A 23,891-nucleotide genomic window follows, 5' to 3' on the forward strand; every position below is an offset into this window, starting at 1 on the left:
TAATAAACTTATTAAGCATATCCATAATAGTCCATTTGTGGCAAATTAATTATTTCTATATAATATCAATAATATATACATACTTGAAATTAATACTAATGCATTATTATATTGAATTTGAAAATATACATATTCTGACATATAAAATTACTGACTTGTATCATGTAATTCTTTATCAGTCAACTTTGATGACTAGAGTATAAAAAGTAAGTTATTTGATACATATTTTCAATTTTGAATAGACTGAATTCTCAATATTATTTTGCCGAGAAAAAATCGAAATGAAGTAAAATATAATTGGAACGTACATACATAGGATAGTGAGCGAAAAACGCGCACAGTTCTCTCAAACATTTCTCACAATAAAGAAAAAAAAAAAGAATAGTTGCTCAACGGACGACAACTTCAGAGAGCACAGTCATGTAAATTTTTATTCAGCAATACAATATTGTGTAAAAGCATAATTCTCTATATTTTGTCATAATGCGTTAAGAGCATAAGAGCAGGCTGATAAGCGGATATACGTCGCTGAATAAAAAATGAGTCGGAATACTTTCATTTTATCGAGCATATCTTGGTTATTGGCATCAGTTACAATCATTATCTCGACAATGACAAGCGAACAATGGAAGCACGATATCGCATACGCGATGACCCCTTTCAAATTATTAACGTGGCCCATCGACATCTGGCCACTTCAAGTTTATAACGTTTATTCGCTAATACGATGCGTCTTAGCCACTTGTTGCATGGTACACATCTTTCGAGTGATTCCAACAATTTTGGTAGATTGCTCAAATTTGAAGATATAGATAGAAACAACTTTTACATTGATCATTACGATATACGTCAAACAAAATTTCGCTCTCGCAATGAGAATATCAAATGTTCAAATTTTTTGATCAAAAGCATCTTGATATTTACGTGACACGTTTTTTTCACAAAGATGACATGTCCAGATAAGTTGTAAATGCATACATAGTCATAAAAACTAGTTGGATTTGTTTAACAGAAATGTTTCTTCGAAGATATGCTTAGCTTGTAATATATCATTTACTTCACATAGATTCTTTCATTTGTAATTAATGTTATAATCATATAAAATATATGTTATAATATGTTATAATATAAAATGTTATAATAATATGAGTCTTAGAAATATATATTATAAAAAAAGAACAAAATATATGAAAAAAAGATAAAAATGACACACAAATTTTTATTAATGTCAATTTCGTAAAATTTAATTGTTGAAGTGTTTTTAAGTTAATTCTTTAAATCTTTAATTTAATTTTATATTTTGACGTTAAAGAATTTAGGATATCTATAATTTTTATTTTTTATTATATTTATAACATTTTTATGTTTGTATACATATTGATATTTAAATTATGTAAAATTATATAAAATTAATATCAGATATATTCAATTCAAGATATATTCAACCAGATAATTATTCAATTTTTTCATTAGTCTAACTATATAATTCTAATGTGTCTTCAACATTATAATAATACTTATAATAATAGCTTTCTACATTATAATAAACAGCATGGAGAAATATCACCAGATTTAAAAAAAAAAGAATTATTTATAATTAAATATTAATATTTGGAAAAGTCCGGTGATCTGGAATTGGACCATATTTTTTTTAGACACAAAAAAGACTACGTGAATGAAATAATATATTGTTTACGCATATCAACAGAGCATAATAGTGATCTTGCCTACTATGGAACTTCACATGGGTTGCACCGATGCGGAACAAAACATTGATAGCGTTATGTTGATCTTCTGCGGTATACTAGGAGTGCTGAAGATAATATGTTTTCGCATTTATGCGAAAAATTTAACTAATAATTACGGCTCAGCTCGGAATGATTATTTGACAATTAAAAACGCAGAGCATCGTGCCATAATGCGAAGACACGCCTTTCTTGGAAGAATTCTCTCCTGTTTCATGGTTTGCTTCTCTTACTTTAGCGTGATAATATATTCGCTAATTCCTCTTCTGGGTGATGACGAAGATAACCAGATAAATATAACGAACGAGGATGTTGTTCTGGAATATCCAATGCCATCAAGATGCGCGTTAGAATATTTCGGTGTCCCGGAGAGCATGTATAAAATTATCTGTCTCTTCGAATTTATCGCCCTAATTCTTACGTGTACTTGTAATCTTGGTAACATCTGTTTATTGCTTTATATGTTTTCCTTACATTATTCATGTTACATAACAACATTTAGAGATAATCAAAATTTTTATAATGTAAATAATTATTTCCATCAAATAACTTTTGATTAATTTCTTTAATGAAATCTATTTATTTATTATAGTCAAATATTATATATAGTGTACAATAGAATTTATAATATAAAAATAAAACTATATGTATAAAAGATAAGATTAGAGACAGATACAGTTAAAATAAAATAAAATCTATAATTCTCTCTCAAGTTATAAAAATATAAAAGTCAAATCTAATATAAACATCAAAATCTATACACGAAAACTATATACATAACTACCTAATATAAAAAAAAACCCCATTTAAAAAAAAAATAATATAAAAATTATATGAACCTGAATATCTCATATTCTTTTTATTATAGTTGTAAAATAATAATAATGTCTTTCTCAATTTATTTTCTTTTTTTAAAGGTAATGATTCTTTGTATCTCAACATTGTATTACACGTTTGTGGTCAAGTGAAAATTTTGAAGGCCAGTTTTATCGACTTTGATGTTTCAAGTTCGCAAGTCTACAATCGTTTTAATGCTTTAATTCAAAGGAATAGCTATCTGATAGAAATGGCTAAGGAATTGGCCAATGCGATCAGTTTCGTTTTGTTGATGCAGTTATTTCTTAGCAGCATTCAGTTATGTATAATGGGTAAATATTATGCCACTTATAATTGATTTATAAAATATATAAGTTATGTCACAAATAAAGAGAGAGAGAGAGAGAGAGAGAGAGAGAGAGAGAGAGAGAGAGAGATTCACATATATCAAATATTTATTAACTTAAACATAAATATTTTTTTCAGGGTTTTAATTTATCTTAGCATTAAAAACGAACGATGTTGTTAAGATGGGGAAAAGCTTTGTGGTATTGTGTACTTTTTTAACGCAACTAACAGTGTACAGTTTCGTCGGAGATTACCTGAAATCCCAAATGGAAGAGATTGGAGTTTTTATTTATCAAAGCATTTGGTATAATTTTCCTGTAAAATTGACGAAAAATTTAATTTTCATCATTTTGCGGTCACAATCTCCTGTCAAGCTGCAAGCTGGAAATTTTATCGTCGTAAATTTGGCAACTTATATGAACATCCTAAAAACCTCCATTTCGTATTTATCTGTACTCCGCGTAATGGTAGAAACATGAAATATAAAATAACGCTTATAATAAGTGAATTTTACAAATTAAAAATTTACGTTTCGGAACTGTGTTTTAAAATATAGGAATCTGTAGAAGTAAGAGTTTACTAGAATGTGATTTTAATAAATCAACAATTTCTTCTCATATAATATAAAAACCTTACATTTTTGAAAAAAATATACTGCCTTTGGTTTAACCATAAAAAAAGTGTAAATCTATATCATTTTTTTCAGAAGAAATGTTTAATTTTTTATTTAGTGTTTACTCTCTTATTCTGTCTTAATAACAACTTATTTTCATCATTTTGAAACTATCGTTAGATTACAATGATTGTAATATATCATTGTACTTTGTTATAATTTCTCTAAATATATTAATAATTATGTTATACAAAATAATTTTGATGATACGTAACATCAGTGTCACTTAGTTTTATAACACCCAAAATCGCAAAACTTATCACAATTAAATGCACTAAAAATCTTGAATATAAACGAATATTTTGACTTTACTTGTTAATCACATTTATGGCAACTTTTATATCTGTATACAATTCACAATACTTTCACTGCTACGGTGCACATTCGTCGTCATACTGCTTATGCGATCTTTTTTCTATTGCAACGCTCCCGTCTACGGGAGGATAGTGGAAAGTAATACAACAGTGTATAGACATAATACATTATACCTATTTCACATATTTATCCTATTATCATTTGAGAAGCATAACGCTTCCTACATAAAACTAATAAAATATGAACCCAGTGGGAGCAAAGTATTTTATCCATCAGAGTTGATTATCCATGATAGTAAAGAGGCAATATTCGTAAATTGAACGTAGAATTTGCAAGATCGAACTTTTACTCATGATGATCAAGTTAAATAGTTTCGAGAATCGTCCATTCAGTTCTTACAAGTACCATAATGTCGCATGATCGTTGGAACAACGATATCGCGTATGTTTTCTCTACTCATAGAACGTTTATGCAAATACTCGGCATGTGGCCGCTGCAGAAGAAAACGATATTCACGATGATGCAATGGAGTTTTGCGACATTTCTAAAGGTATGTAAGCAGCAAGAGAAAAGAAACTATGTATATAGAAGTTTGTTGTATCAAGTAAATATGACAATATTTACATAATTTTTCAAGATTTTATATATATGTATGTCTAAAAAAATTATAAAATATTTTCATAAACAGTTCTTGAGTTTCTTTCTTACTATTAGATGTATATTTACAATACAATATATTTATCATCTGTAATCAAGTAAATAAATTCAGTAAGAGAAACAAGTTCTCTTTGTTAATTTTGTGCTTCATTATAAAATATTAAAATATTAGAAAATATTCCATAAATGCTTTTATTGTTTCTTTATATTCACTATATACGCGCAAACCGATTTTCTAAGGCAAAAGGATCATTATTAGTTGATGGTATTCAGCTTCTTATTTATGGACTTTACTGGGGATCATCATGACGCTAGTGCAAGCATAGAAACTATATTATACTTCACATGCACAATGATTTTGTTGTTGAAAAGTTCCTGTATTATGACCAATCAAAACAAGCTTGCTAGAAATATTGACGCTGCTATTAACGATTGGTTATCCGCGAAGAATGATGAGGAATCTTATAAGATCATGAAGGAATATGCATTTAAGTCCAAAATGTTCACAACGTTAATACTATACTCAGGTTTCATATGCAGTTCAATTTATATGCTGGCAGTCATATTTATAAATGTGAAACAAATTTTTTTAGCAGACATAGATATATCAGGTAATATATAATATTTGTGTACAACATTTATTGAATAATTATTATATAAATAAAAAGATATTAACTTAAAAGATATTAACTCACAAGAGTATTATTATAAATACAAATTTTCTTGTCTCTGTATATAACATACCTATATAAAATATCTCATTCTAAAAAGTTACAATATTATTTTTTGTTCAATTACTACATTTTGAATTCCGTTTCAAACCATACTGAGAAATAATATCATATGTTCCTATAAATCATTATCCGCTTTTTAATTTTGAAAGATTTCAAAAATATATTAAATATAAATATTATTTAAAAGAATTTAGAATTATTTTTCTATTAATATTTTTCTAATTTTTCACTAAAAGTTTTGTATTTTTTACTAAAAAATATTTGTAAATTAGGTATTCGAAATTTTCTAGTATCTATATAAAATTAAGACATCAAAGTTTAGTAGCACATTTATTTTATTATATTTATTATATTATTGTCATATATGTGCTATTTGTTATATTATTTGGTATCTTTTAAAACGTTTTCTGCTCTATTCTAATTTATATAAAGTAGTTACATATTAAATTATAATATTTAATTTTGTATTAAATTTTTTTAGTTATTTAAAATTATTTAGTTATGTAGTTATTTAAGATTTATTATTTTTATCTCGTGCAGGCAACAACACTACAATGGAATGGGTGTTTTTAATCCCATCTGGTGATTTAGGTAAAATAATCACCGGCTCGCAATACTCGATGCTTATTGTGTTTCAAAATCTTCAATTGCTCACGTTATCTGTAACGCAATGTATTTCGGACAGTTTTTACATTAACAGTACGCTACATCTCACTGGCCAGCTAAAAATTCTTGAAGCGAAATTCAAAACTTTCGCAAGCAAACCGGATACAGTGGAAAATAATCGGAAGCGTTTATCCAGATTGGTCGATAGGCATTGCGAATTAGCGAAATTCAATCAAAACATAGAAGATACGTTTCATCTGATTATACTTTTCCAACTCGTCATAGCAACACTTCTACTCGCATTGATTGGTACTGTACGGCAAACTTTGTATCAAATTTATTGCATGACTCATTAATTTTAAAAAATTCGCATCTTTAAGCGATGGCGTCTAATGATTACGTTGCATATTAATTTTCACGTTTTTATACCTTTATATTTAAAAATAATATTTTTATATTTCAGGATTGCGTATAATATTCTGTTTAAAAAATAACAATTACATCGAATTAGCAAAAAGTATCCTAGTGTTAAACTTCATGTTTATGGAATCGCTAGTATACTGCTACGGCGGTGATTTTGTACAAAAAGGAAGCGATGATTTATTCCGTGCAATGTTTACGACTTCCTGGTTCACGCTTCCTGCCACAATAATGAAGGACCTGCACTTTGTGATGATGAGATCAATCTATCCGTTTCGTCTCACGGGCGGAAAATTTTTCTACGTTAATCGCGAGACGATGATGTATGTTTTCAAAACAGCGGCTTCATATGTCTCGGTTTTGCGAGTGGCACTCAGAGATTAATATAAGTCAATGACAATTTGCAGAAGATCATGTCATATATAAATACTATTAATACTATAATCTAAAATGTGCAAATATTAAAATATTTTTAAAAGTACAACTTTCTTTTACAATTATTAAGATACTTTTGCAATCATTAATCACTAAAGAAATAAAAAATTTCTATTTTTAAATAAATACCGGAAATCCTTTATATAGCATATTTATCCATATTAGCATCGAGTATTCAATTCTCTCATTTCTTCCACAAGCAGTTTCTTCTACTTTGTCACTTTTATTGCAAACAAGTATAACTTCACTTTTTCTATTTTGTTGATCGTTTGTTTTATTTGATAAAGTGATAGACGATAGAAAAAAGAATATTTTGCTCGTGAAAAAGAAGATCTGCTATATTTGATGTCATTACAACTTGTAAATTGATCGTGAGCATAGTTGCGCTGACACAATAACATTACATGTAGAAAATTGTGTGAAGTATCAAATGTTCCAAAGAGATGCGCGACAGGTAAACTTGTCATGTCACTTATCTTACCACCCTAAAGACCGGTCAGAGTGCGGAAGGAATATGTGCGTGCAAACACGCGATAGTAATTTTTCTCAAGGGGCAAAAGTAAGCCATCGACCCGGCCGAATAATATTCAGCACGACTACAATTTTCGTTTTTCGAGATCGAAACTAGCAATCGCCGAACATGAAGACAAATTGGAACAGTGGTATAGATTACGGTTTTTCTACTATAAGATCGATGATGTGGATACTTGGTCTGTGGCCTTTGCAGAATGGTGTAATTTACACTATACAGTGGCTTGTAATATTCGTGATAGTGGTAAGATTACGTAAAGTAACGTAAAATAATGTAACATACAACATACAAGTTAAAGGGTGCCGCCTTAAAGGGTAAGACCAAAAAATATTATTTATACGCAAAAATTTCCTAATAAAAATTAACAGAGCAAAATTGTAACAATCTGTTAAAATTTTTTTCAACCAGCTTAAGAATTATAAGCATTTATGTAAATAATATTATATAAATAATATAATTATTTGCATAAATAGAGATTATTAAAACATTAAACTTCTTATCTTAAAATAAAATTTTATCTAACTTATACATACACTTATAAACATTTTTATACAAATTATATAATGAAAAAAAAAGATATATATACCGGGTGTCCCATTTTAAAGGACCCACTCAAATATCTCAGAAACACTACGTTAAATCAAAAAATGTTTCCTACAAAAGTTGTAGGGTTTCGAAGGGGACATAACATAGTAATATTCATATGACCTTGGGCGGCGTCTCCAAGGTCAAGTGAAGGTGAGAATAAATTTTTTAAATGGAAACCCATATTTTTTATTATAACATCTTTTTCTACTAATTAATTTGAACAACTTTTCTCTGAAGCATTTTTTTATTTTCTTCAAAATTCATTCTCACCTTCACTTAAGGTTAACCTTCACTAATCTTGGATAAGCCCAAGGTCAAATGAATATTACTATGTTATGTCCCCCTCGAAACCCTACAACTTTTGTAGGAAACATTTTTCGATTTAACGCAGTGTTTCTGACAATGAGATATTTGAGTGGGTCCTTTAAAATGGGACACCTGGTATATATATATAAAATGGGACACCTGGTATATATATATAAAATTTATATATATATATATAATATTATATAATTTATATATAATATTTATATGAAACAATTTTTGTATAATTGAAATTTTTGCTATTTTCGAAGCAGTGCAATTTTATATTTGCTCTCCTATAGTCTCTCACATTGATGAATGTGCTGATAGAAGCTTTCGATAGCTGTGACGTTCCCAGAGACGGTTTGGAAACTCTTCGTCTAATAGAAAGTTGCATTCATGCATGGCTAAATATTATTTTTCCGCGAATTTATATGAGAAAACTCGCTGTTAATATCAATTCTGCGGCCGATGATTGGTTGTCTTCAACGAAAAAAGAATTGCGTGTGATAATGATGGCGTATGCACGTGCAGGACGACTAGTCGCCCTGTCTCAATTGATCATGGGAAGTATAGGAGGCATTTTATGGTTCGCATCCGTCTTCTTTGCGAATAAAGATAAGGTCTATTGTCTTAAGTTATTATTAAATTATGATTGAATAAAATTCGAAAAATTTTTCGCTATAATAAAGTGAATATTTCATCTCTCATCAAAAGAATTAGAATATGTGTTACATTTCTGTACGTATTATATTTCAATAGGTCGCGACTATAGAAAACAACACCGCATGGAATTTTGTCATTCCATCAACGTGTGTGTACAACGGGATTTCATATTCCACGTACAAGGCGATCTTTGCAATGCAAATAATACAAGGATTTCTAATATTAATATCTGAATGCGCATGCGACAGTTTTTTTTTCAGCATCACTATGCATCTCTGCGGTCAAGTAGAGCTTCTAAGAGTACAGTTTATAGAAATCTGTCAAAAACGCGATGGTGAGAAGCATCGTGGGAATATTTTCGGACCAGTAATCAAAAGACATTGTCAGCTGATAGAATTGAACAGAAATATTGAAGACGCTTTCAATATCAATATTTTGCTACGTTTTTTAATAATTAGCCTAGTTATTGCAGTTTCAGGTATATATCCAACACAATCATCTTACCATCTTAACAAATTTGTATCGTTTAACCCATTTTAAATCTTGAAATAGCATTTTATGGATCTTATATAAGCACGAAACTATATTATATATTTCACGACAAGTGTATAAGAACAATAAAAGTTAAAAAAAATTGCAGTATACACATTTATAATTAAATTAAATTTTTCAGTAATTAATTTAAAACTCATAACTATAAAAAATTCAGAAATATACAGAAATATTTCTTTCTAACAATTAAGGATTTAGTAATGCTCTTAATGTGAAACAAATTTAAATGTTAACGGGCTAGAAAAAGCCATATGCGGATAATGTGTCAGTTTCAAGGAAAATTCATTTTTCATTTAAATTGATTAATTATGCACAAATTTCCCTTGGTGCAATACAAGACAATTAAAATCAATCTCAATTCGAGATTTTTATTTTATTAAACCACTTTGTCCCTCCTAAAGAAGCATAACGAGAAAAAAGCATCGAGAAAAATATCAGGGCAAAGTTGATGAATCATTTCTTTAGATGGTCTTTCTCTCTCTCTCGAGAAGAGAGAGTTTAATTAAAATAAAAAACACACAAGTTGATTTTTAATTACTTAGCATCAAGAAAAATTGTGCTTAATGCAGAACTAATCAGTTCAATAAACAATTAATATTAAAATTAAATTATTAATATTATTAAATATTATTATTATTATTAATTAAATTATTAATATTAAAATTATAAATGTAAATTTATATGTATATTATTTCTTGTTAAGATTTATGTAACTCTTATTCTATTCATGTTTTACTAATATTAATTATTTTCTTATTTTGAAATTTTTATATTCATAAATTTTTTAATTTAATAGTAAAAAATTTAATTTGATTAAAAATGTGTGTCTGTAAATCTTTTTTTTTATTTTTGTCGTTCTTATGCAAAATTATTATTATATTATTATTATTATTATACATAATATATAATATACTAGATATTTATAAGATGTATATATGTATATAATATACATATGTATTTATATACAGGGTATCCTGTATAGATATATGCGTATTATAATACACATACATTTATATTTATTTATATTTACACACACATTTATATTTATTTATATTTACACACACATTTATATACATTTATATACATATATATATATACATTTAAAAATATATAATATATAAATATATGCATATATATGTACATAACATATATCTAATACATGATTTTTAGGACTAGGAATTATCCTGTCAGTTAATCGTCACGATTACAAAGAATTGATAAAAATGGTGACGTCTATTCCGTTTTATATAATACAGACCATTTTGTATACGTACGCAGGCGATATTTTGCAGAATCAAAGTGAGTCAATTTTTTATGCCATATATAACTCTACATGGCACGAAATGTCGCCCAGCATGATGAAAGATCTGTTATTCATTATGATGAGAATGAAAATCCCTCTTCGGATCAGTGCTGGAAAATTTTTCTATCTCGCGCGAACCACTATGACGGATATCATAAAAACCACTTTAACATATATTTCATTCTTACAATGGACAGTTGATAATTAAGAAAATCGTTGCTATTTTCTGCGCGTTATATGTATGTAGATATAAAAAGCTATATATGTAGATAGACAAAACAAAATATAATTATATTTCAATATATTATCTAGTATTTTCAATCAACATTTATACTTATCATATGTCATACAAATAAAATTAGATTTGCAGTAATTTAGTTTAACTATAAAAATTACGAAGAAGATATTTATATTCTTAATCGATATATTAAATTTAAAACTAAATTGTACTTGATATCATGCAATTTATAATAAATAGTATACGCGATTTCGAAAGAAAAGTTACTACAGCGAGTCAACTGCAACCGAAAGCGAAAGAAAAATAAAACTCTTTCTTCTTTTTCGTTCTTCACCCTTTCATACAAAAAAAAAACTCTTTCTATCGATTGTTTTAAACAACTGTACTTGGGAAAATAATATAGCATGTTGATAAGTATATCAAATTGCGCAATTTCAATAAAATATGAACCGTGAATGCTACTTTCACCACGCAATGATCGATGGCTATTATCAATGAAGATCAGTATTAGCTAGTGACTACCGCACAACGGTCTCAACGCAATTGCAACCATGAAATGGGAAAATGAAGTGTCATACGCTATGACCCCTCTCAAAATCTTAACTGTGCCTATAGGTGGTTGGCCTCTGCAAGAATACAACAAGTTTGCTTTAGCGCGACATATCTTGTCTGCTTGCGGGTTGGTACGTTCTTTAATTTTATGTTTTCGTCAAAAGTGTTATACCTTCCTCTCTGTTTTCGTTACATGTGAAAAATAAACGATATGTCAGCATTATGTGAATTTGACGGGGTAAAAGTTGAATGTTTAAAATAATATGAATATGAAGAATGTGGATATAAATAATATAAAGCAACATTGCAATAAATATATCGATTCTTACTTTCTATGCAGAGCGTGATGGTGATCGTACAAGCTCTCGAGCTCTACTACAATTGTATCGGCGCGTATGCGAATCTCGATGCTCTGACGCTTTTGGCATGCGGGATTCTCGCTTTATTAAAAATAATATGGTTTCGCATATACGCCGATAATCTGATTTGCAATTACACTTCTGCCATAAACGATTATCTCGCAATCGACACGGAGGAAAAGCGCCTCGTCATGAGAAAGCACGCTTCTTGGGGAAGGATAATTTCGATTATCGCTTTGTTAATTACTTATGTCGATTCACTCATCTTCATCGTGGGACATGTATCAGTGAGCGGCGAGGGAGGTAAAGTTAATATTACCATTTTAGGCCATCAGGCGGGATACGCTGTCCCATCGACATGTACCTTGGCGCACTTTGACATCTCGACGAGCATGTATTTGGTGATTTTCGTGCTAGAATCTATCTATCTGATGATCATGTGCACCAGTAATCATGGTAGGTCATTGACAGTATAATATAATATAATATTATATTATATATATATATATATATATATAACATAAACTACAAAGTATTAATTTATTTTAGATATTATTTCAGATATTTTTTGAAATATTTATCAGCTGTATCATCTTCTAATCATTTATCTAAATTGTGCATTTCTGTTTTGAGTATATTACTTTGTTCAAATATAAAGTAAGCATTTTACGTTGAGTTAAATAAAATATTTAGAGAGAGTTGAAGAAAAAATATTAAAGGACCCCGCACACACCAAATACATAGGATTTTGGCTTTCGGTGAAATTGGCTGCTTTTTTCATATGTTGCAGATTATGATTTGCTGAACAAAAGATGTAATGGGCTCAAAGCTAAATATTGGATAGTTACTGAGTTACAGCCAGTCAAACAACTCGTAAAATCCGAATTTTTGACTGGCTGTAAATCAGTAACCATCTATTATTTAGCTTTGAACCTATTACATTTTTTGTTCAGCAGATTATAAGCTACATCATATGAGAAAATTAGCTGATTTTATCGGGATTCAATTTCATCTAGGATTTTATATATCGAAGACCCCACACTATATAATCCTGTATAAAATTAAATCTTTGTAAAATCAGCTGGTTTTCTCATATGTTGTAGCTTATGATCTGCTGAACAAAAAATGTAATACTATAACTCAGTAACTATCCAATATTTAGCTTTGAGCCCATTACATCTTTTATTCAGCAAGTCATAATCTATAACATATAAAAAAAGCAGCCAATTTCACCGAAAGCTAAAATCCTATGTATTTGTTGGTGAGGAGCCCTTTATTTTTTTTTATCCGTTAAATTTTTTCTTTAATATAAATTATCCTTTGAAATATTGTTAATAGCATCAATATATATGTAAGTTATTATTAATCATAATTTTTTAAGGTAGCGATTCTCTGTTCCTCTATGTTACATTGCACGTTTGCGGTCAATTGAAAATTTTGAAAACTAGTTTCATTAATTTTGATGTTACCAGCCCGGATGTTTACAAACGTTTCAATGCATTAATTTTGAGACACGATCATTTGATAAGAATGGCTAGAAAGCTCGCTGAGATAGTTAGTTTTGTTTTAACGGTACAACTATTTATCAGCAGTATGCTTATATGTATAGTAGGTGAATATGCCAGCACCGTTTTACACTCGTACATTCGTGCATCCGTAAAAAAGTATGAGATGCTATAGAAAAATTTAAATTAAACGGATATATACATATATACGTATATCTTTACAGGATTTCAATTTATTGTTGCAATGGCAACTAGGGACTTTAGTATGATGTCAAAAAGTTTTATGGTACTTAGTGCTTTTTTGGCACAATTAACAGTATATAGTATCGTCGGTGATTATTTGAAGACGCAGATGGAAGAAGTCGCGCAGTCTGTTTATCAGTGCGCTTGGTACAATCTTCCTACAAAAGTGACAAGAAACATAGTATTTATAATGATGTGGAATCAATTTCCCATTAAACTGCAAGCTGGCAATTTTATTGTGGTGGATCTTGGAACCTACATGAGCATCCTAAAAACTTCTGCTTCATATTTGTCTGTTCTACGTGTAATGATAGAGACATAAAACATCTGATATGAACAATATTTCACTAATTGGATATTTAGAAAAACATTATAACATTATAAAAACTTTAATAAAATTGCTAATTGCATAATCAATATACATTCGGTTATTTATGCCACAAAGAAGAGGAGAATCATTACTCGTATAATAAAATATAAAGTACATATCAAAAACTTTCTAATTATTTGTTGTCTTAGAAATTGCATTAACTTCTAAAATAATTGTACATATTTTTGATAAAAGAAAGTCGTTTCAAAGTAAAACATGTTACATATCAATATGACAAACATAATTAATAATCGGTAGAATAAAAATAAAACTTTTTTTTTTAGTTTATTTTCCTCATTCTTTTTCCATTAGAATTTTAACTCTTGTGTGTGTGTGTATGTGTGTATGTGTATATATGTGTATATATATATATATATCCATTAATACATAATTTTTAGGATTAGGAATTATCCTGTCAATTAATCCTCACAATTACAAAGAACTGATAAAAATGACAACGTGTATTTAGTTTTATAGAATACAGGCCTTTCTATATACGTATGCTGGCGATATTTGAAGAATCCAAGCGAGTCGATTGTTTATGCCATATATAACTCTACATGGCACGAAATGTCGCTCATCATAGTAAAGGATCTGATATTGATTATGATGAGAATGAAAATCTCTCTTTAAATCGGTGCCAGAAAATTTTTCTATTTCGCGTGAACCACTATAACAGATATCCTAAAAACCACTTTCACTTATATATTGTGATTACAATGGACAGTTGATAATTAAGAAAATCGTTGCTATTTTCTGCGCGTTATGTATGTAGATATAAAAAGCGATATATGTTGATAGAGACAAAACAAAATATAATTATATTTTAGTATATTATATAGAGTTTTTTCAGCATTTATACTTATCATATCTTTTAAATGAGATTAGACCTGCAGTAATTTCACTATAAAAATTACGAACAAAATATTTATATTCTTAATTTAAAAATCGACATTTTAACAAAGCATACGATTTCGAAAGAAAAGTTACTACAGCAAATCAACTGCAACCGAAAGCGAAAGAAAAGTAAAATTCTTTCTTCTTTTTCGTTCTTCACCCTTTCATAAAAAAAAATTTTTTCCATCAATTGTTTTAAATAACTGTACTTAGGAAAATAATATAGCATTTTGATAGCATGTTGATAAGTATATCAAATTGCGGAATTTTAATAAAATATGAACCGTGAATGCTACTTTCGCCACGCAATGATCAACCCATATTATGAAGATCAGTATTAGTGACTACCGCACAACAGTCTCAATGCAATTGCAACCATGAAATGGGAAAATGAAGTGTCATACGCTATGACCCCTCTCAAAATCTTAACTGTGCCTATAGGTGGTTGGCCTCTGCAAGAATACACCAAGTTTGCTTTAGCGCGATATCTTGTCTGTTGAAGACATATCTTGTCTGCTTGCGGGTTGGTACGTTCTTTAATTTTATGTTTTCGTCAAAAGTGTTATACCTTCCTCTCTGTTTTCGATACATGTGAAAAATAAACGATATGTCAGCATTATGTGAATTTGACGGGGTAAAAGTTGAATGTTTAAAATAATATGAATATGAAGAATGTGGATATAAATAATATAAAGCAACATTGCAATAAATATATCGATTCTTACTTTCTATGCAGAGCGTGATGGTGATCGTACAAGCTCTCGAGCTCTACTACAATTGTATCGGCGCGTATGCGAATCTCGATGCTCTGACGCTTTTGGCATGCGGGATTCTCGCTTTATTAAAAATAATATGGTTTCGCATATACGCCGATAATCTGATTTGCAATTACACTTCTGCCATAAACGATTATCTCGCAATTGACACCGAGCAAAAGCGCCTCGTAATGCGAAAGCACGCTTCTTGAGGAAGGATGATTTCCATTATCGCTTTGTTAATTACTTATGTCGATTCACTCATTTTCATCGTGGGACATGTATCAGTGAGCGGTGAGGGAGGCAAAGTTAATATTACCATTTTAGACCATCAGGCGGGATACGCTGTCCCATCGACATGTACCTTGGCGCACTTTCATATCTCGACGAGCATGTATTTAATAATTTTTGTGCTAGAATCTATCTATCTGATGATCCAGTGCACCAGTAATCATGGTAAGTCATTGACCAGTAATATAATATAATATTTTATTATATATACAATGACTCGCATTAATATTCGGACACTGTAGTATTTTACAAATAAATACTCTTTATACTTGCTTAATGTTAAATTATGATATTTTTTTTTCTTTATGAGTTAAAGTACTTGTAGTTTCCAAAAAACGTATAAAATTTTTATTTAATTAATGAATTTTTTGTAAATTGTAAACAAAATAATATAGTGAATTTAAACGTCGCAAAAATATTCGGACATGTAATAAAATGGACCTTTTTCCTTTGAAATACATTTGCGTATAAAACAAATTACTACATTTCATATTTTGTTATGTATCTTTTCTATTTTACTAGAACAACACAAGCGCCATTCTTCGATTTTATATTTAAAAAAATGATATTTTTATATAAAGTTTCTTTAAACTTGATTAAAATTTTTTGACAGAATTCAGCTGATAACTGTCAAAAGAAATTAAATAGTTAAATGCAAAATGGTGACATAAAATAATGTAATAAATGTAAGCAGTATAGATCAATAAAAGTAGTATAAATCAATAAAATATTACAAGTTATTATTTATAATAATAATTAATAAGCAATATTAATTATTTTAAACATCATGATTAAAGGATTAAATGCAAAACAGTGATATAAAATAATGGTGTAGTAAATGTAAGTAGTATAGGTCAATGAAAGTAGTGTAGATCAATGAAAGTGATATAAATTAATAAAAATACTATCAATCAATACATATAATAATAAATAATAAGCAACATTAATTAATTTGAACATCATGAATTAAAAAGTTAAATGCAAAATGGTGACATAAAATAATGTAGTAAATGTAAGTAGTATAGGTCTATGAAAGTAGAGTAGATCGATGAAAGTGATATAAATTTAAAAAAATACTAGTTTGGGATTAAACCCCCCCATCCCTTGCAAATTAAAAGAAACAGTTTTGCTGAATTTGTTTAAAAAATATAAATAAAGAAAAATAAACATTAAAGAGCTATCGACGTCAGGATCCGCTAGTGTATATATTAAGTCAGACATAGGACAAAATGATGAGATAATTTCTCATTGCGCGAAAATAATTAGGTGAAATTCTTTATATCTATATAATATATATATATATATATATATATATAATATATATTATATAGATGCAAAGAATTTCGCCTAATTATTTTCGTACAACAAAATTATCTCATCATTTCGTCCTATGTCTGACTTAATATAGACTTAACTCCTTGAATGCGTAATGAGTATAATTTACAGTGTATCTTATACATACATATTGTATATATTATATAGATATAAAGAATTTCGCCTAATTATTTTCGTGCATGAAATTATCTCATTATTTCATCCAATGTCTGACTTAATCTAGACTTAACTCCTTGAATGCGTAATGAGTATAATTTACAGTGTATCTTATACTTTTATATATATATATATATATATATATATATAGATATAGATATATTTTATATATATATTTTATATATATAAAAGTATAAGATACACTGGAAATTATACTCATTACGCATTCAAGGAGTTACGTCTAGATTAAGTCAGACATACGACGAAATGATGAGATAATTTTGTTGTATGAAAATAATTAGGCGAGAAATTCTTTATATCTATATAATATATATATATATATATATATATATATATATATATACACTGGCGGATCCTGGGGGAGGGGAAGGTTAACCCCCCCCATTGCAAATAAAAAAAAACAGTTTTGCTGAATTTGTTTAAAAAATATAAATAAAGAAAAACAAACATTAAAGAGCTATCGATGTCATTAATCCTGGAATAAAAGCTAATCATAAAACCAAAAATATTAAATAAAATAATTTTGCAAAATCCCCCCCCCCCATTATCGACGTCAGGATCCGCCAGTGAATACATATAATAATAAATAATAAGCAATATTAATTAATTTGGACATCATGAATTAAAAAGTTAAATGCAAAATGGTGACATAAAATAATGTAGTAAATGTAAGTAGTATAGGTCAATGAAAGTAGTGTAGATCAATGAAAGTGATATAAATTACTAAAAAAACTATCAATCAATACATATAATAATAAATAATAACCAATATTAATTAATTTGAACATTATGAATTAAAAAATTAAATGCAAAATGGTGACATAAAATAATGTAGTAACTGTAAGTAGTATAGGTCTATGAAAGTAGAGTAGATCGATGAAAATGATATAAATTTAAAAAAATACTAGTTTGGGGTTAAACCCCCCCATCTCTTGCAAATTAAAAGAAACAGTTTTGCTGAATTTGTTTAAAAAATATAAATAAAGAAAAACAAACATTAAAGAGCTATCGACGTCAGGATCCGCTAGTGTATATATTAAGTCAGACATAGGACAAAATGATGAGATAATTTCTCATTGCGCGAAAATAATTAGGTGAAATTCTTTATATCTATATAATATATATATATATATATAATATATATTATATAGATGCAAAGAATATCGCCTAATTATTTTCGTACAACAAAATTATCTCATCATTTCGTCCTATGTCTGACTTAATATAGACTTAACTCCTTGAATGCGTAATGAGTATAATTTACAGTGTATCTTATACATACATATTGTATATATTATATAGATATAAAGAATTTCGCCTAATTATTTTCGTGCATGAAATTATCTCATTATTTCATCCAATGTCTGACTTAATCTTGACTTAACTCCTTGAATGCGTAATGAGTATAATTTACAGTGTATCTTATACTTTTATATATATATATATATATATATATATATATATATATATTTTGTATATATATTTTATATATATATATATATATAAAAGTATAAGATACACTGGAAATTATACTCATTACGCCTTCAAGGAGTTAAGTCTAGATTAAGTCAGACATACGACGAAATGATGAGATAATTTTGTTGTATGAAAATAATTAGGCGAGAAATTCTTTATATCTATATAAAATATATATATATATATACACTGGCGGATCCTGGGGGAGGGGAAGGTTAACCCCCCCTTGCAAATAAAAAAAACCAGTTTTGCTGAATTTGTTTAAAAAATATAAATAAAGAAAAACAAACATTAAAGAGCTATCGATGTCGTTAATCCTGGAATAAAAGCTAATCATAAAACCAAAAATATTAAATAAAATAATTTTGCAAAATCCCCCCCCCCCATTATCGACGTCAGGATCCGCTAGTGAATACATATAATAATAAATAATAAGCAATATTAATTAATTTGGACATCATGAATTACAAAGTTAAATGCAAAATGGTGACATAAAATAATGTAGTAAATGTAAGTAGTATAGGTCAATGAAAGTAGTGTAGATCAATGAAAGTGATATAAATTACTAAAAAAACTATCAATCAATACATATAATAATAAATAATAACCAATATTAATTAATTTGAACATTATGAATTAAAAAGTTAAATGCAATATGGTGACATAAAATAATGTAGTAAATGTAAGTAGTATAGGTCTATGAAAGTAGTGTAGATCAATGAAAGTGATATAAATTAATAAAAATACTATCAATCAATACATATAATAATAAATAATAAGCAACATTAATTAATTTGAACATCATGAATTAAAAAGTTAAATGCAAAATGGTGACATAAAATAATGTAGTAAATGTAAGTAGTATAGGTCTATGAAAGTAGAGTAGATCGATGAAAGTGATATAAATTTAAAAAAATACTAGTTTGGGATTAAACCCCCCCCATCCCTTGCAAATTAAAAGAAACAGTTTTGCTGAATTTGTTTAAAAAATATAAATAAAGAAAAACAAACATTAAAGAGCTATCGACGTCAGGATCCGCTAGTGTATATATTAAGTCAGACATAGGACAAAATGATGAGATAATTTCTCATTGCGCGAAAATAATTAGGTGAAATTCTTTATATCTATATAATATATATATATATATATATATATATAATATATATTATATAGATGCAAAGAATTTCGCCTAATTATTTTCGTACAACAAAATTATCTCATCATTTCGTCCTATGTCTGACTTAATATAGACTTAACTCCTTGAATGCGTAATGAGTATAATTTACAGTGTATCTTATACATACATATTGTATATATTATATAGATATAAAGAATTTCGCCTAATTATTTTCGTGCATGAAATTATCTCATTATTTCATCCAATGTCTGACTTAATCTAGACTTAACTCCTTGAATCATTTCGTCCTATGTCTGACTTAATATAGACTTAACTCCTTGAATGCGTAATGAGTATAATTTACAGTGTATCTTATACATACATATTGTATATATTATATAGATATAAAGAATTTCGCCTAATTATTTTCGTGCATGAAATTATCTCATTATTTCATCCAATGTCTGACTTAATCTAGACTTAACTCCTTGAATGCGTAATGAGTATAATTTACAGTGTATCTTATACTTTTATATATATATATATATATATATATATATAGATATAGATATATTTTATATATATATTTTATATATATAAAAGTATAAGATACACTGGAAATTATACTCATTACGCATTCAAGGAGTTACGTCTAGATTAAGTCAGACATACGACGAAATGATGAGATAATTTTGTTGTATGAAAATAATTAGGCGAGAAATTCTTTATATCTATATAATATATATATATATATATATATATATATATATATACACTGGCGGATCCTGGGGGAGAGGAAGGTTAACCCCCCCCATTGCAAAAAAAAAAAAGAGTTTTGCTGAATTTGTTTAAAAAATATAAATAAAGAAAAACAAACATTAAAGAGCTATCGATGTCATTAATCCTGGAATAAAAGCTAATCATAAAACCAAAAATATTAAATAAAATAATTTTGCAAAATCCCCCCCCCCCCCATTATCGACGTCAGGATCCGCCAGTGAATAGATCAATGAAAGTGATATAAATTACTAAAAAAACTATCAATCAATACATATAATAATAAATAATAACCAATATTAATTAATTTGAACATTATGAATTAAAAAGTTAAATGCAATATGGTGACATAAAATAATGTAGTAAATGTAAGTAGTATAGGTCTATGAAAGTAGAGTAGATCGATGAAAGTGATATAAATTTAAAAAAATACTAGTTTGGGGTTAAACCCCCCCATCTCTTGCAAATTAAAAGAAACAGTTTTGCTGAATTTGTTTAAAAAATATAAATAAAGAAAAACAAACATTAAAGAGCTATCGACGTCAGGATCCGCTAGTGTATATATTAATTCAGACATAGGACAAAATGATGAGATAATTTCTGATTGCGCGAAAATAATTAGGTGAAATGTTTCATATCACACATGCTGTTGATTAGCATCGCATAACGCAAGGATATGCACGCAAATTAATAAAAACTTAAATAAATACAACGAGTAAAAATGCATTTTTCGATACTACGAGTAGAAGAAAATTGCAGTCGAACAGATAAATTGGTAAATTTTACAATAATGTTTCTCATCATTTTTCTCACAGCATGTCATTGTTGCTTTCCGCGATTACTGGGGGTTAAATATCTTAATTGCAACCTAAGTTCTTGATCATCAGTCAAATTTAAGATCCCATCTTATCGCACTGCGTGCGCGTGCGAATAAAGAAAGGACATATAGAATTTTTACTATTTATATTCTTATTTTACTTATTAAAATAACGAGAGAGAGAGAGAGAGAGAGCGAGAGAAGGAATTGATAATTATTCAATCAGATGCGATAAAGATGTACTTTAAAATATTTAAGTCTTCGGCACACATTCAGATTTTAACTTTCTTTTTCAATTACTCAAAAATGTAGATTATACATTTTTAAATAAGAGATTCGCTATCAGGTATGGTTACTATTGAAATCAGGTATGATTACTATTGGAATCTTTATATAAAGAAGTTATAAATCTTCAAACATAACTTAATCAAATGTTACTTATCGTCACTTTAATTATTTAAAAAAAAGAAACGACTCCTCGATAATGTATTTATGAATTAAACAATCTTAGGCCCTAACGCACAAAAGAGAAAATATTAGGAATAAATATTAAATATTAGGAATAAGAATTATTTTAAAATAATAAAATCGAAAAACTCTGATATAAAAATACAAATTCGGGTATAAAGGGCTCTTACTAGTTTATTAGCCCTTACTAGTCCTTTATATTTAAATTTATATTTTTATATCAGAGTTTTTTCGGTTTTATTATTTTAAAATAATTCTTATTCCTAATATTTAATATTTATTCTTAATATTTTCTCTATTATCCGCAGGGCCTTATGATTGAAACACGTCAAGTCATATAAAAATATTGCGCAATGCGCAAGTTATAAAAATACATACATTATTTAGAATTTGCAAAGAGACTCATAGAATTGTTTAAAGTTTCGGAAAAATCCGCAAGAATACTAGGTTCGATAAACAGATATAAAACAACGTAAAACCTTATAAAAACGACATGTGCTTCTTATAAATTAATATTCTATTAAATATTCTATATTAATATTCTGCTAAAAATCGATCTCGTAGAATGTTAACACGATATATATATTATCAAATATTTTAATCGCAATAAAACATCCACGAAATATCTTTATAGCTCATAATATTTTAATTTAATTTTGCTTTAATGAAACACTATATACAATCGATTAATATGAATGAATGGATTACAAAAAATTAGAATAAATTATTATAATTATATAGTTATTTACACAATTGATAATTATATACATACTATTAATAGTCATTAGTCTGTTCTTTAAATTAATTCTTAAAATAAATTAAATTAAATATTTTATAAAATGTTAATATGTATTATAAAATGTCTTTTGTCCTCCTTTCCTTTTCTTAAACCGAAATTTGTCTCCTAATTTGTTGTAATCCATCAAATTTTGAGGTAACGGAACTATCTACAATCTACAATCTACAATCTAAATCTACATCTACATACTCTAATTTTTACGAAACCGTTACCTCGTAAAAATAATAGTTCACTCACCAATCGATGCAACAGCAAAGTTGACTGCATGTCACGAAGCTACGTTGATCTGTAACAAACAGAATTCAAATTATATAGTAGCGCAAAATAATTAATATTTATAAAAATTATTATTGTACTCATTGAATTTTATATTCAAAGCGTACAATAATCAACAAATATATAATTAAATAATTTTAAAAATTTTATAAAGACTATTTTTGTTTAATATAAACTTTTATAGGTAATTTTATTTTTATATACCAAAAATATTTTTTTCTAATTCTCTTTTGTTTAAATCACTCGAATTTAAGAAACAAATTAATGTATAGCCGATTTATAATGGGTGCTTTCCAACAAGGACACAGTGTGACACAGAGTATCATTCTATCTTTGTTGTTCACTGGTATTGAAAGAAGATAGAATGATGTGTCACACTGTGTTCTTGTTGAAAAGCACCCTATAAGTATTATACAAAATAATAAATATTTACCCCAAGGTTGCTCAGCCGGCGCCCGATGCCTCCTAGGCCTGTTCCTCCTCTCAGATTGGTTAGAACTGTCCAGTGTCAAAGTTTTTTTTATTTACACGCGCGAATCGTTAAACTTTAAACGACACTCCCGCACTAAAACGCCCGACACTTTGAACGACACTCCCGCACCAAAACGCGCGAAACTTTGGACGACACTCCCGCATTAAACACGCGACATTTTGCACGGCATTCGACTGTCTTACAAGCAGATGCTTGCATATGGCCTAGAGTCGTGTATGCGACGGGGCCATAATCGATAAAGAAGAAGAAGTT

The 23,891-nt window shown here is 28.1% G+C and overlaps 2 protein-coding genes and 2 pseudogenes across 2 annotated transcripts; all 4 read left to right on the forward strand.

The window, feature by feature from the left end:
- The first annotated feature begins 394 nt into the window (after positions 1–394).
- LOC145948991 (odorant receptor 13a-like) lies at positions 395–3,388 on the forward strand (annotated as a pseudogene).
- Positions 3,389–4,029: 641 nt separating this feature from the next.
- On the forward strand, positions 4,030–13,912 carry LOC145933605 (uncharacterized). Its single transcript, XM_083033494.1, has 10 exons — positions 4,030–4,447; positions 4,814–5,165; positions 5,829–6,236; positions 6,406–6,637; positions 7,301–7,524; positions 10,561–10,689; positions 11,502–11,614; positions 11,824–12,298; positions 13,224–13,454; positions 13,572–13,912. The coding sequence occupies exons 1-10, from the start codon at positions 4,307–4,309 to the stop codon at positions 13,910–13,912; spliced, it is 2,646 nt and encodes an 881-aa protein (XP_082889620.1). The 5' UTR covers positions 4,030–4,306.
- Positions 8,439–9,392, forward strand: LOC145949054 (uncharacterized). The gene is made up of 2 exons (XM_083058756.1): positions 8,439–8,795; positions 8,935–9,392. Exons 1-2 carry the CDS (start codon positions 8,487–8,489, stop codon positions 9,376–9,378), a joined length of 753 nt encoding a protein of 250 aa, XP_082914882.1. The 5' UTR covers positions 8,439–8,486; the 3' UTR covers positions 9,379–9,392.
- Positions 13,913–15,234: 1,322 nt separating the features above from the next.
- Positions 15,235–22,393, forward strand: LOC145933650 (uncharacterized; annotated as a pseudogene).
- Positions 22,394–23,891: the final 1,498 nt, after the last annotated feature.

This window comes from Prenolepis imparis, unplaced genomic scaffold (assembly GCF_030444845.1).
Source record: "Prenolepis imparis isolate NDT839.2.m4 unplaced genomic scaffold, iyPreImpa1.0 SCAF_1, whole genome shotgun sequence".
NCBI lineage: Eukaryota > Metazoa > Arthropoda > Insecta > Hymenoptera > Formicidae > Prenolepis > Prenolepis imparis.

Bases quoted from the DNA above. Each gene is read 5' to 3' on its own strand.
- LOC145933605 (XM_083033494.1), top strand. From the start codon at position 4,307: ATGTCGCATGATCGTTGGAACAACGATATCGCGTATGTTTTCTCTACT. The intron at 7,525-10,560 runs GTAAGATTACGT...CATGATTTTTAG, and splicing joins TTGTAATATTCGTGATAGTG to GACTAGGAATTATCCTGTCA. The intron at 12,299-13,223 runs GTAGGTCATTGA...TAATTTTTTAAG, and splicing joins CATGTGCACCAGTAATCATG to GTAGCGATTCTCTGTTCCTC.
- LOC145949054 (XM_083058756.1), top strand. From the start codon at position 8,487: ATGAATGTGCTGATAGAAGCTTTCGATAGCTGTGACGTTCCCAGAGAC. The intron at 8,796-8,934 runs GTCTATTGTCTT...ATATTTCAATAG, and splicing joins TCTTTGCGAATAAAGATAAG to GTCGCGACTATAGAAAACAA.